This window comes from Aedes aegypti, chromosome 1 (genome assembly GCF_002204515.2).
Source record: "Aedes aegypti strain LVP_AGWG chromosome 1, AaegL5.0 Primary Assembly, whole genome shotgun sequence".
Lineage (NCBI taxonomy): Eukaryota > Metazoa > Arthropoda > Insecta > Diptera > Culicidae > Aedes > Aedes aegypti.
Window position 1 is genome coordinate 162,616,773 of NC_035107.1, and position 14,498 is coordinate 162,631,270.

The 14,498-nt window shown below is 41.9% G+C and overlaps 1 protein-coding gene across 1 annotated transcript in view; it reads right to left on the bottom strand.

Annotated features, from left to right (window-relative positions):
- Positions 1-222: 222 nt before the first annotated feature.
- Positions 223-14,498, bottom strand: part of LOC5578580 (protein obstructor-E) — a 75,195-nt gene continuing 60,919 nt past the window's right edge. The window contains exon 5 of the mRNA XM_021852935.1: positions 223-331. Within this exon, the coding sequence (XP_021708627.1) occupies positions 277-331 (55 nt within the window). The 3' untranslated portion in view covers positions 223-276. The remainder of the gene's footprint in view (positions 332-14,498) is intronic.

Below are 14,498 nucleotides of genomic sequence, written 5' to 3' on the forward strand. Positions count from 1 at the left end.
GCTTTAAAAATGTCGATATTCATTATGCCAAACGACCATTATGCCAAACGACTTTACACCAAACGGCCTTATGCCAAATGACTGTATGACATACAGGGACAATCAACCCCGACAACTCTTTCGCAAACCAACTCGTAACATACCGAAACCATTTCATTTTCATTTGTGTAAATGATGTTATCGGATTTCTCTACCAAATAATTAAAATACTGTTTTTTTTATTTATTTCTTTTTATTTTAAAAAATAACTTACAAAGAACCTTAATTTAATGACTTTTAGTAACCTTTCTTTTGTAAAGCCTTGATGTCTTGATCTCCGTAGTAATCCTCACTGCAAATAAAAAAAGGAATATACAATTTTAGTGAAACTGAAGTGAAACACACACACAAATACTAGCAGCTACCCTATGTTAAGCGTGATTGGATGTCAAATATTGTCAGTTCTCATCAATTGGTGTGACGTGCCTTTCAGCTACCAGTTGCATAAAAGTGAGCGAATCGATCTAATTAATTCCATCCACGTCGGTAGATTTTTTGTCTTTCCTGATGAGCATCACATGATGAGTATGCATAGTTTCAAGTACATCTGAATGCCTTTTAATTTGTTTGGAAACAAACATTATATAATTCATATACAGAACGGTAATTTAATTACATTCCACGCTCGATTGTACTAAATTAGATTAGCTCTCGCTTACAAACAATAAACTCATTTGTTTCATTCGCTCTGAATGCATCGTGTTTGGGCCTCTGTTCGCAGTGCCTATTTTCAATGAATAGATATCTTCACTACCACATTGCTGTTGCCATCATGGATATTCAAAGGATGGCTACAGTGGTGTTCAAAATATTATATTACCTCTAATTGGTAACATGAGTACTCAATGTCCACAATCAGATTTTCACCCGATGTTTGTAACTGAAACTTGCGTGAATTTTAGAAATTTTGAAATACTAGAAATTACATATCATCTTTTATTACGCACTAGCTGTACTTTCATATGCGTAGGTTGTTGCAGAGAGTACTGTATTAGCATGAACAAAATACAAAATGCGAAATAAATGCGCACTACGACGCAAACAGATTTGCATTCCGTTGGTGTGCACATGTGTACTAATCGAATTTCTAATGATATTCGACTGGGTTTTTGCTTTTAAAGAATTCGATTCTGGCTTGCAGTCTTATAAAGGGCTCACGAATTTATTTTCTTGGCTCCAACGTTTCGATCCCAATTTGGATCTTCTTCAGGGATAAAGAATTATTCGCGACTGGACAGTCGCGAATAATTCTTTATCCCTGAAGAAGATCCAAATTGGGATCGAAACGTTGGAGCCAAGAAAATAAATTCGTGAGCCCTTTATAAGACTGCAAGCCAGAATCGAATTCTAATCGAATTTCGGCACGTTTCTCAAACAACATCAAACAGCATCAGCTTTTGCAAATTAATTAATTTGATTAGCAGAGAGTGAAAGCAACAAAAATGAAACCATCCCGAGCATCACCTGCAGCATCCGACATGGTTCTGGGCAGAGTGAATGAATTAGTAAAAGATACAGCGCAGTCGATACAATGGGAGTTAGGGTACGTCATAGTTTAGGATTGCTTTATCAGTCTTCATATATCAGTCTTTATATGCCTTATCTATGAAACTTGTTTTGCAAATTTGTTCCGCAAATGTATGTTTTCCTAAAGTATATTCAAATGTTATGTACAATGGGCCACCCTAGTTTACAAGCAATAGATTCAAAGCAATGAAGTTAGCACCAGAGGCGCGTCCACGTTTTAATTCATGGGTAGGACAAACGGTGGCAAATATTTTTTGAAAGTAGCAATTTTTGAGAAGCTCAATCGCAAAAGGGTGTAAGTGACAGTTTGGTCTACTATGAGTTGACTTGAGAAAATGATACTGTTTACAAGCTTTCTAAAGATATTTTCAGGTGATTTTTCCGCTCAATAGAAAAACATGACATTACGACAAGTATTACTGCATTTGTTTTTTCATTATCTTCTCTAGGAATTTCATCAGAAATTTATTCAAGTGTTTGCCAAACGTTTTGATATAACTCCAGAAATGTCTAAAAGAGTTCATTTAGTGATTATTTTCCAAGGAATTTCTGCACGAATTTTCCTTGAGAATTTCTCCAAGAATTTTGTTTATGATACCACAAGAGTTCAACATGGATTTCTCCAAGGAGAACCACAGAAATGAAATTTCTCTACATATTATTTCAGCATCTGAAAGTGTGGCTTAAAGTCTTAAGAAATCTTTCCTCCAAAAAATATTTGAGAAATTTTTCTAGAAAGTTGCTTCAAAATTTTATCCAGTAATTCATCCATTTCATCGATTTCTCTGGATCATCCTCAAAGATGCCTTGGCAAAACGTCTTCTAAACTTCAATCAATAACTTTCTCAGAAACTTCTACGATTTTTTTTCAAAATTGTCTTTCAGGATTTATATAAGATTTGAACTTGCAATTTCTCTAATGATATCTAGAGCAATTGATCCAGAAATTTCTACAATTTCCTCAGAAATTCCTGCAGTAAATCTTTGAGTTTTTCTCAAGTAAGTCTTGATTTTTTTGGTCACACGAAGTCTTCTACGAATGCCTCCAGGGAAATGCCAGGGAAAATTTCTGAAATATATATCCGTGTGGTAGTTCTAATGAAAATCTTAGAGTAACCTCTGATAAAACTTGGGTAAGTTTCAAAGTCTCCCTCAATGAACAAGGATCTCTGAAATAACTCCTGGACTCTTGAGAAAAGTTTAGAAAATTTCCTAGATAGTTTGCTAAGATAATCAAAAACTATCATTCAAATCTCGGGATAGTACCCCGCAGGATTTCCAGTGAAATTTCTCGAAAAACGTTGGACAGACTTCTAGAGAGTGTGCTATGGAAGTTCTATAGTAATTGCTTTGAGAATCGGTTAGAGATTCAGCAATGCTTTGATAGATTATATCAAGAGTGATTGCACGTTCAGAAATCGCTTGCATCATCACATTGATTCATTCAAAGATTCTTCAATAATCTTCTGATAGTTCTCATGGATCTTCCAAAAACCTCTCAAGAATTACTTACTGGAATTCTCACGACAATTTGTCCTAGAACATATAAGATTTGGCCGTAGATACCATCCATTGATTCACACAGAAATGCCATAGATGATTGCTCAATTTTACAAGAAGTTTCTTCTATCAACTATTACAGTTAGGTTCCCAGAATTCTCACTACAGATATTCTCAATCGTGCTTCTCACGAGCCAGAACGTTTAAATGTCATGCACAAACTATGTCACGCTATACTGGGCATGAGAATACCATGAAAAATCTTATCGTGGCTTCCATCCTCCATAAAAATAAGTATAACGTTCGAATTATTTGTATTAAATAGCCGGTAAATTACTTGGTTTATTTTTCAAGCTTTCTGCTGATCTTGATTTTTTTATTGAATCGTGGGTAGGACAATCCTTTGACTGTCCTACCCAGGTGTTTTTGTGCGTAGTACATGTCCTACCTGTCCTACCCACTTCCCGCGCCACTGGTTAGCACTGTTTTAACAATGCAGTTGTGGCGCATAGTTTCATCCACGATTGGGGGATTACAATTAAATTAGGAATTTTCACGCCCACGTAGTGTTTATATCGATGCCCTATAGGAAAATGGATTGCGGTGATGAAACAGTAACATAAAAACTCAAATCTGTGTGGGAATCGTATCAATTATTTCGGCTGACTTTGATTACAATCAGTCGTGGGATAAATAATCATGAGCAGTTCTATGCTGATTCCGACCGTCAGGTAGTGTACAGTCACTGCCCACACAAAATGACCGTATTTCCTTGAGATCACAGAAAATAAATAAAAATTATATGCCGAAAGAAATTTTTTTCATCGTTTGAATATTTGAAGTTCAGGTGTAACAAGAGTTAGTGATACACAGAAAAAAACTTGTTTTTTTTTTAATTATTCTGTTTTTATTGAATTGACGATAGTTGTTTCCAAATACTTCCTCAACTGCGATAGGCATAGACGACCCATTTTTGTCAGCCTCTCTTTGAAAACTTCTTTCGGCTTCCCTTTAAAATGTAAGCAATATGTTATTTTTACCATACGTTATGCGTATTCAGAGTTTCAACAGGTTTGTAATAAATTTGAAGAAAATTCGACAATGAAACGGTGACAGCAAAAATTCTCCGTAAAAAGGGGCCATTGTCACCGTCATAGAGTTCGCTAGGGGAGAACGAGAGAAATGTCACTGAAAAAGTTTGTTTACGTCCAAAACTCAATTTTTCAACCCAAAAATTAGGTCATTACCAATCGATTATTAAATACTATATTTTTTAGTGCTTTCTGATCGTCTACAAAATCATGATTGTGCAGTTTTCCGAGAAAAAGTGTAAATTGTGTGCTCCTTCCTATGCTGCACACGACGCGTTCTCAACCCAAACTACTTTTTTGACGGTTATTCTACTGGCCACCAGATGTCGAAGTGGTCGTTTAGCTTCGAAAATTGTCTATAGGCAAATATAATGCGCCACCGTCATAGAGGTCGCTGGAGAAGAACGAGTGAAATGTCACTGAAAATGTTTGTTTACGTCCAAAATTCAATTCTTCAACCCAAAAATTTGTTCATAATTAATCGATTATTGAACTATTTTCCATTGGCACACTCATTTTGTACCATTATTCTTGCCACACGTGTGATTTCACAACAAATTTAACCACTAACAAAGAATCCGGAAGTTTATAACCTATGTTGCCAAACACCAATTTTCCAAGTTTATCCCACTAATTGTACATGAGCACTGACCGGATCTGTACATTTTCAAAGGAAAAAAAGTTTATTCTGTTTCTCAATGATCTTTGATCGTCTACAAAATAACTATTCCGAGAAAAAGTTTAAATTGTGTGGTCCTTCCTATGCTGCACACGGTAAGTTCTCAATCCAACCTCTTTTTTGCCGGTTTTTCTACTAGCCACCAGATGTCGGAGTGATCGTTTAGCTTTGAAAATATTTGCCTATAGAGCTTGCTTCTTAGCTTAGTATTCTATGAGCTCTTCCATCGTTCTTAACCTTAGGTCATAACGTGAGACGAGACTCGCGAAGACGGTCTTCTTTTTCTGTGATTGCTGAGCTTTTTCTTATCCCACTCCGTGTTTTCATCAACCATGCGCAAGCCGTTCAAACTTTCACATGAACAGCTCAGCAAAAACTTATAGTATGACAGTAGGGTTGTTGAATTCACAAACATAAATAATTTTTAAAAAGTTTAACGCCTGTTTTTAATCTTTAGGGTACAATTACAGTTAAGTTTCAAATTTTAGATATTTGTGATGATTAAAATGTGGTCCTATGATTGCAATGAATATGAGAGGAATTAGAAAAAAATGAACACTGTTATACTTTTATATACATAAAAACATCAAAATTAAAACATATTCTTCAATTCCAAATTCATTCGTCAAACTTTATTTAAGGTTGTTGATGAAGGAACACATCCTTTTTAAGTAAATTTTGTTTGACAGTTTCTCATAATTTTGCAAGGCTATAATCCCACACAAATTTATGAATATCTCTTCTCCAAATCATCGGCTTGAATTGCTCTCTTAAGCAACTTTCTTTATTATGATTTGAAAAATGAGTTTCCGCTGTGAGATGATAAATGCGTACTTACACTACTCGTTATAAATGCGGAGTCAAAAATAAGTTTTGCAAAACTCAGTTGAATATTGAATCAGCCACCAAAAAGTCTAGCATCACATTAAAACAGGTAATTTTACATTTATATGTTTCGAGATCCTTATGATTTGCAAAGAAGTGTTCTTCGGCAAAGTTGTTCAGTGGATCAAGGACATCCGAAAGGCTAACAGTTTGGTTCAAAAATTTGCCACTAGGTAGCATTAGTGAGCATGTAAAATTTGGCGTTCTAAGCTAGTTCTATCTTATGATCCACATGAATTAGAAAAATCGAGTCTTCAGCAAAGTTGTTCAAAAAGTCGAAGACATTTGGAAGAAAAACAGTTTGATTTGCTTTTTTGCTGCTAGGTTGCGTTAATGAGCATGTAAAATTAGGCTTTTTGTCAAGTTCTATCTTGGTATCCACATGAGATAGAATGTTCGAGTCTTCGGCAAAGATGTTCAGAAGGCCAAGGGCATCCAGAAGGTGGTATACAATTTAGTTCTAAATTTTACCGTTTGGTGGCGCTAGTGAGCATATAATATAAGCACATAACTCATGAACCATATGATATAGAAAGTTCGAGTCTCCGATGTTTTGAAAGTCAAGGACAACAAAGCCGCTGGCAAGGATGGTATCGGAGCCGAACTCATCAAGATGGGCCCGGACAGGTTGGCCGCTTGTCTGCATCGGCTGATAGTCAGAATCTGGGAAACGGAACAGCTACCGGAGGAGTTATATGCCCTATCTACAAAAAGGGCGACAAACTGGAGTGTGAAAATTATCGTGCAATCACCATCCTAAACGCCGCCTATAAAGTGCTATCCCAGATTCTCTTCCGTCGTCTATCACGTATAGCAAACGAGTTCGTGGGAAGTTATCAAGCAGGTTTCATCGACGGCCGCTCGACAACGGACCAGATCTTTTCCGTGCGGCAAATCCTCCAGAAATACCGTGAGTACCAGGTCCCTACGCACCATTTGTTCATCGATTTCAAGGCGGCATACGATAGTATCGACCGCACAGAGCTATGGAAAATCATGGACGAGAACAGCTTTCCCGGGAAGCTCACAAGATTGATCAGAGCAACGATGGACGGTGTGCAAAACTGCGTGAAGATCTCGGGCGAACACTCCAGTTCGTTCGAGTCTCGGCGGGGACTACGACAGGGCGACGGACTTTCGTGCCTGTTGTTCAATATTGCGCTTGAGGGTGTCATGCAGAGAGCCGGACTTAACAGTCGAGGCACGATTTTCACGAGTTCCGGACAATTTGTTTGCTTCGCGGACGACATGGATATTATTGGGAGAAAATTTGAAATGGTGGCAGATTTGTTCACCCGCCTGAAACGCGAAGCAACAAGAGTCGGGCTAATGGTGAATGCATCGAAAACAAAGTACATGCTGGTTGGCGGAACTGAGCGCGACAGGGCCCGCCTAGGAAAAAATGGCGGCGATATGGACAACGGGTAAATACCCTGTCCAGCAGTTGGTGTCTACTACCTACGAGGGCTTCGTGATCGCCAAAGTAAACGGGGTCCTCTTCTGTAGCTGCTATGCGCCTCCGAGTTGGTCGACCGAGCGGTTCACGCAGATGCTGGACTGTATGACGACCGCGCTGACAGGGCGAAGGCCAGTTGTAATAGCGGGTGACTTCAATGCCTGGGCCGTGGAATGGGGAAGCCGTAACACGAACCAGCGAGGTCAAATCCTGCTAGAGGCACTGGCCGTGCTAGATGTCGATCTGGCTAATGTTGGTGCCAAAAGTACCTTCAGCCGTAACGGAGCGGAGTCGATTATCGACGTTACTTTTTGTAGTCCTGGCCTAACGAGTAGTTCGAACTGGAGGGTAGACGATGCCTACACTCACAGCGACCACCTGGCGGTTCGCTACAGTATCGACTACAACAACAGCAGGCAGCGGGTTGAGGAAGCGGCTAGGTCAAGGCCAAGCCCTTGTAGGTGGAAGACATCGTACTTCAATGATGAAGTACTTAGGGAGGCGCTCCGCCGTGAGCGTAACCTACTCGGCCTAAGCGGGGACGAACTGGTAGCGGTGCTTACGCGTGCATGCGATGCGACCATGCCTAGAAAAGTCCACCCTAGGAATGGGAGACCACCGACATACTGGTGGACTCAAGCTATTGCGAACCTGCGCCGTGCCTGCCTACGGGCCAGGAGACGGATGCAGCGAGCACGTACCGAGCAGGAGCGTGAAGAACGACGGGCGGTGTTCACCGCTGCCAAAGTCGCGCTGAAGTCTGAGATAAGGGCAAGCAAAAAGGCCTGCTTCGAGGGACTCTGTCAGAGTGCCAACGCGAACCCGTGGGGTGATTGCCGCAATCTTGGAAGACAAGAGGTGCAATTGCTCCTACGGAGCAGTCTCCACAGATGCTGGAGGGGATCATCGAGGGACTCTTCCCGCGCCACAACCCTAGCCCATGGCCTCCTTTTGTAGGACAGCCGGGGATTGGGGCTGGCGATGAGGATAGAGTAACTGATGAGGAACTTGAAGGGATTGCAAAATCCCTAAGCATGGGGAAGGCACCAGGTCCGGACGGAGTTCCAAACCTGGCCCTCAAAGTCGCAATCTTGGAGGCTCCCGGTATGTTCAGATCTGCTATGCAGATATGCCTGGACGAGGGAGTATTTCCAGATGCGTGGAAGAGGCAGAGCCTGGTACTATTGCCAAAGGCGGGGAAACCACCCGGTGACCCGTCGGCGTATAGACCAATATGCTTGATTGACACGGTGGGGAAAGTGCTCGAGAAGATCATCCTCAACAGACTGTCGAGGTACACCGAGGGTGTAAATGGTCTCTCAGGCAACCAGTTCGGCTTCCGGAAAGGGAGGTCCACTGTAGACGCTATTCTGGCGGTTAAGAAAACCGCTGAGATAGCACTCCAGCGTAAGAGGAGGGGTATTCGCTACTGCGCAGTAGTGACTCTGGATGTAAGGAACGCATTTAATAGTGCCAGTTGGGCGGCTATTGCCGATGCGCTCCTGCGTCTGGGGATACCCGAGTACCTGTACAAGATTCTCGGAAGTTACTTCCAGAATCGGGTATTAGTCTATGACACAGAGGTGGGTCGGAAGTGCTTTCACATAACCTCAGGAGTCCCGCAAGGTTCCATCCTGGGTCCGGTGTTATGGAATGTCATGTACGACGAGGTGTTGAGATTAAAATTCCCGGCGGGTGTGGTCATCGTTGGCTTTGCCGACTATATTACGCTGGAGGTCTACGGTGAATCGATCGAAGAAGTGGAATTGACTGCAGCCCACTCGATCGCAATTGTGGAGGAGTGGATGAGCTCCAGGAAACTGGAATTGGCTCACCACAAAACGGAGGCTGTTGTTGTCAACAACCGAAAGTCGGCGCAGCAAGCGGTGATCAGTGTAGGCGACTGCACAATCACTTCGAAGCGCTCCGTCAAACACTTGGGGGTGATGATCGACGACAAGCTTACCTTCGGTAGCCATGTCGATTATGCCTGCAAGAGAGCCTCCACAGCTATTGTGGCACTGTCCCGGATGATGTCCAATAGCTCTGCGGTGTACGCCAGCAAGCGTAAGCTTCTGGCCAGTGTCGCCTCGTCCATACTGAGGTATGGTGGCCCGGCTTGGGGCACGGCTTTGAGTACCGATAGCTACCGTAGCAAGCTAGAGAGTACTTATAGGCTAATGTGCCTGAGGGTTGCGAGCGCGTACCGTACCGTGTCACACGATGCACTTTGTGTCATCACCGGTATGATGCCTATTGGTATCCTTATCATGGAAGACATAGAGTGCTTCGAAATGCGCGGCACAAGAGGCATACGCAGGACTGCCAGACTGGCCTCCATGGTCAAATGGCAGCGTGCGTGGGACAGTTCCACCAAGGGAGTGTGGACTCACAGGTTGATTCCGAGGTTAGATATCTGGGTCAATAGGCGCCATGGGGAACTAACATTCCACCTAACACAGGTCCTTTCGGGTCATGGATGCTTTAGACAATATCTACACCGTTTCGGTCATGCGGGTTCTCCCGAATGTCCAGTTTGTGCAGGTTTAGAGGAAACGGCGGAACACGTTTTGTTCGTGTGCCCGCGTTTCCGCACAATGCGTGACCGCATGTATGCCACATGCGGTCGGGACACGACTCCGGACAATTTGGTCCAGAGGATGTGTGCAGACGAGTTTGGCTGGAATGCCGTTTCATCGGCTATCACCCACATCGTCTCGGAACTCCAAAGGAGGTGGCGTGTGGACTCGAGGAGTGACTAGTGCAGACGCTAATCAACAGGTGGTCCAAGGGTTCGCAGTCGGCTACGTAGGTCATACCGGTGCCCTACGGTCGAAATCGACCCTTACAGCGATTAAGTGGCCGCGGGGAGAACATCCTGGTAGCGCTGCTGTCGTGGCGCCGGCCTACTGGGTGGGTACGAGCCTCTGGTTGTTCGGGGCAGGTGGAGGCCCCTTCGTCAGCAATCCCAGCTCGTGCTAGCTGATAGGGCCTGAGCCTTCAGTAGGTCAAATTGCGAAGCCCGCAGTATCAGTTCTTGATACCTGCGGTGCAGCTGGGCGCGGGCTTAGTGGTCGACCCTGCCCGCCTTCAGCGGACAACGGGAGGTGAGGACCACCCGGGAAGCTGGCAATGCGCCAGCATGCTACCTTGGTGGACCCCCATAAGCGTGTCATCGATGTTCGTTGCTGCATGGCTACGCAGCTAACCTGGAGGATGCGATGTGCAATAGCCCCTCTCCGAAGCAATGCCTTCTTGGTGGTCCCGGAGAGACGAAGGGTTTGGCGGCAATGGAAATGGTTTAGTGGGTCGGGGGTGTAGTCCTGTTTACTGCTTGTACGTAGTAAATGGTCCCCAACCCCACACTCCCGGACCTCGGTCCGGAGTCTGTTGAGCAGATTATCCCCCCATTGCTTAGAAGGAAAAAAAAAAAAAAAAAAAAAAAAAAAAAAAGGGCCCGCCTAGGAAGCAGTGTTACGATAGACGGGGATACCTTCGAGGTGGTGGACGAGTTCGGCTACCTCGGATCCTTGTTGACGGCTGACAACAATGTTAGTCGGGAAATACGAAGGCGCATCATCAGCGGAAGTCGTGCCTACTATGGGCTCCAGAAGAAACTGCGGTCAAGAAAGATTCACCCCCGCACCAAATGCACGATGTACAAAACGCTCATAAGACCGGTAGTTCTCTATGGGCATGAGGCGTGGACTATGCTCGAGGAGGACTTGCAAGCTCTTGGAGTTTTCGAACGCCGAGTGCTAAGGATGATCTTCGGCGGCGTGCAGGAGAACGGCGTGTGGCGGCGAAGGATGAACCACGAGCTCGCCCAACTCTACGGCGAACCCAGTATCGTGAAGGTAGCTAAAGCTGGAAGGATACGCTGGGCAGGGCATGTTGCAAGAATGCCGGACAACAACCCTGTAAAGATGGTGTTCGCCACGAATCCGGTCGGAACAAGAAGGCGTGGGGCGCAGCGAGCTAGGTGGATTGACCAGGTACACCAGGACCTGGAGAGCGTGGGTCACAGTCGAGGATGGAGAGAAGCGGCCATGAACCGAGGGAATTGGCGAAATATTGTTGGCGAGGCTTTATCAAGATAATTGATGTAAAGCCAAATAAGTAAGTAAGTAGACATTCGGAGGACAGACAGTTTGGTTCTGTCACTAAGTGGCACATGTAAGCATGTAAAAATGATAATATTAAGCAACTTCGTTATTTGATCCATATGAGATAGAAAGCCAGAGTCTTCGGCAAAGTTGCTCAGCAAGTCGAGGACATCCAGAAAGCAGATCAAATCACTTGGGTATGAAATGAACCAATCCTGAATCACTTGGATTTGAAAAGGTTCTTACTAGAGTAATTAGAATATGATGTTAGTCAGTCTTAAATCACTCGCATATGAAGTTAGTCATATCAGAACCACTAGAATATGAATCAGATTTGAAACACTCGAATATACATTAGAACAGACCTGAATAACTTGAATATTATATGATTTTGACTTTAATCACTGTCACTTCCAAATACCAAAAGCTTTCTGAACAACATTCTAGACATTCTATATTATCAAAATCATGATACTTAGCTATAATCAACCCTCCATAACTGGATGTTCCATATCTTGATATCAACGATCACTAACGCCACCCAGCGGCAAAATTTCGAATCAAACTGTTTGCTTTTCGTATATCCTCGACCACAAACACAAACAACTTTGTGGTAGACTCGAACTTTCTATCTTACCTAGATAATAAGTTAGATGCTCATTTTTATATACATACTAGCGCCACCTAGTGGCTAAATTTTGAATCAAATTAACTGTCTTCAGGATGTCCTTGACTTTCTGAACAACTTTGCTGAAGACTCGAACTTTCTATTTCATGTGGATTACAAGATAGAACATGCTTATAATGCTCAATTTCACATGCTCTCTAAAGCCACATAGCAACGAAATTGTGAACCAAACTATCTTTCTTTCGAATATGCTTGACTTTCTTAAAAACTTTGCAAAGCTTTGAACTTTCTATCACATATATATCACTTTTTATGGGACAGTTATGCTTTTATGAGCAGTTTGAGCCACATTAAAATCACCACCGAGAAAGATGGGAGATTGAATTTACTAATTTTATTGAATTTTGAAACGTCCTGATGAGTATACACGCTTAACCCACTCATCAATATTTTGCTGAATTCCATCAAGCTGAAATCTTTAGCATACCAAATTGCTAACATTTCAGCATAATTTGCCTCATTTCAGCAAAACGTTACTGATGATCAGCAGAATTTTCTGAAAAATACGACAACCTGAACTGAAATTTCAGCAATAACAATGGCTGCAAATTTAGGCCCGGCAAAATTCAGCAAACAAATCTAACGAAAATATTTTGATGTGTAGAGATTCGATGTTTTGAATAGAATTTATGATTTTCTCGGGTTTTATTTCAAGAGAAACGGGAAACATAAACGAGATCTCCCTGGGATTTCCAGAATCCCGGGAATTCACTAAATCTTGGAAATAAAGCAAATTTAATACGAAATTCTCAGAAAAAACAGGTTTTTCATTTACCATTCATTTTTTTTCTCCTGAATTAATTTGTCTGGAATTTGTATGTGGATCTACAAATAATCTGATATTTTGTTCGCAGCGTATTAATTTCATTGGTGTTATTATTGCATAAGCTCAATATGATTTTTCAATTAGTAACAAGGAGAATTTTCAATTTAGAGAAAGGTGGGGCAAATATTCGACCTTAGTTTTATAATCAATATTTCTATAAAAAGTATAATAGTTAAATATCATACAGTGAACCTTCATCGTTTTAGCTACAATTTTGCTGAGCAAACTTTTGTCAAAATATTTTCCCATTTTTAGTTATAACAGTTTCAAAAATGATTGTCTTAAGCGAACTTTTGCCTCACGGATGGGACAAGAGCTCGAATATAATGTGGGGCAAAAGTTCGCTGGCTAAGACTCAAAATATCAATACTTCTATGACAAACATACTTTATACCAACCACAAACTTATGTTTGCTGAAAAATACATACTAAATTTTCATCAAAAATTTGCCCAAAACAGGGTTTAATGAAATATACCCAAAAATAGCAGATTTTTGCAAAACTAAGTAAGTTGAAGTTTTGATGACTTTTTCAGTACGATCTGGCACATTTCGCTGAAACTAAAGGAAATATGTGGATTTTGGGCAATTTGCTAATTTTTCCGTGAGATACTGTTTGGATCGAGCTTTTGCCTCGCTGATTCGAACTTTTTCTTACATTTACATGGTACATAACGGTGATTACTAAGATCCAAACTCAGTGCGCATCGTACCTTCGAGCTGTGCGTACACGAATTTTCTCTGCTCTTGGAAGTTTTCTTAAAAACTACCTAAAGCAATAAAACAGTACTTTTCAGTGCTACACAAACAGTACTTTTCAGTGCTAAAATCAAAAACGGTAATTTTCAGTGCTACTTAAACAGTACTTTTCAGTACTATTTTTTCTACTATTGATCCCTTTACGATCCTTGTTTGGACCCGTGCCTTCGATTTTTCGTTGGACCCGTTGGCGAAAGCTAGCGGTGGTAATCCTTCTTGGACACCGTCTTGGGAAAAAACCTCTCGAAGGTCACGTCTTTCTCGTTTATTAACTAAACATGGTATCAACAACTAACAAAAGGAAGGGTGAATCTCTGAATTCACTACTTCCTTCCAAAAAAGTGGGTTTTAAAACTGTCACTACACGTGGCAAGAATGGAAGAAAGGACGTTTCCCCGGAATGCGAACTTTCTTCCAAGGGTGAAATGAATAATTGTATCGAAATGAGCAATCAGTTCGATGCTCTAGACAAATTTTCCGAACACCAAATCGAAGCAGCCTCTAGCCCAGGCTCTTTGATTCAAGTGAGGAAGCAAAGAGTGCCGCCTATCGAGGTCAGTTGTTCCGAATTTGGGGGATTTAGGCAGGAGATCTTGAACTCCATTAGGGGAATCAAGGTTTCCTTCCAAATCGCAAAGAAAGGAGACTGTCGCGTTTTGCCGGAAACTCTTAAAGATCGTGAACTTCTTCTCAGACATCTTGAAGAGAAGAAGCATAAATTTTTTACTTATGACGACAAAACTGAACGTTTGTTCAAAGTTGTCTTGAAAGGTCTCTCAAGTGACTATAAGTGAAGAGATCAAAAATGGAATAAATGATTTACTTGGATTTTTCCCAGTCCAAGTAATCATTATGAAAAAGAGAACCCAATCTGGCATTGTTCGGAAAGGGCTTTCTCAAGAATATTATTTAGTTCACTTTAACAAAAAAGAACTAAATAATA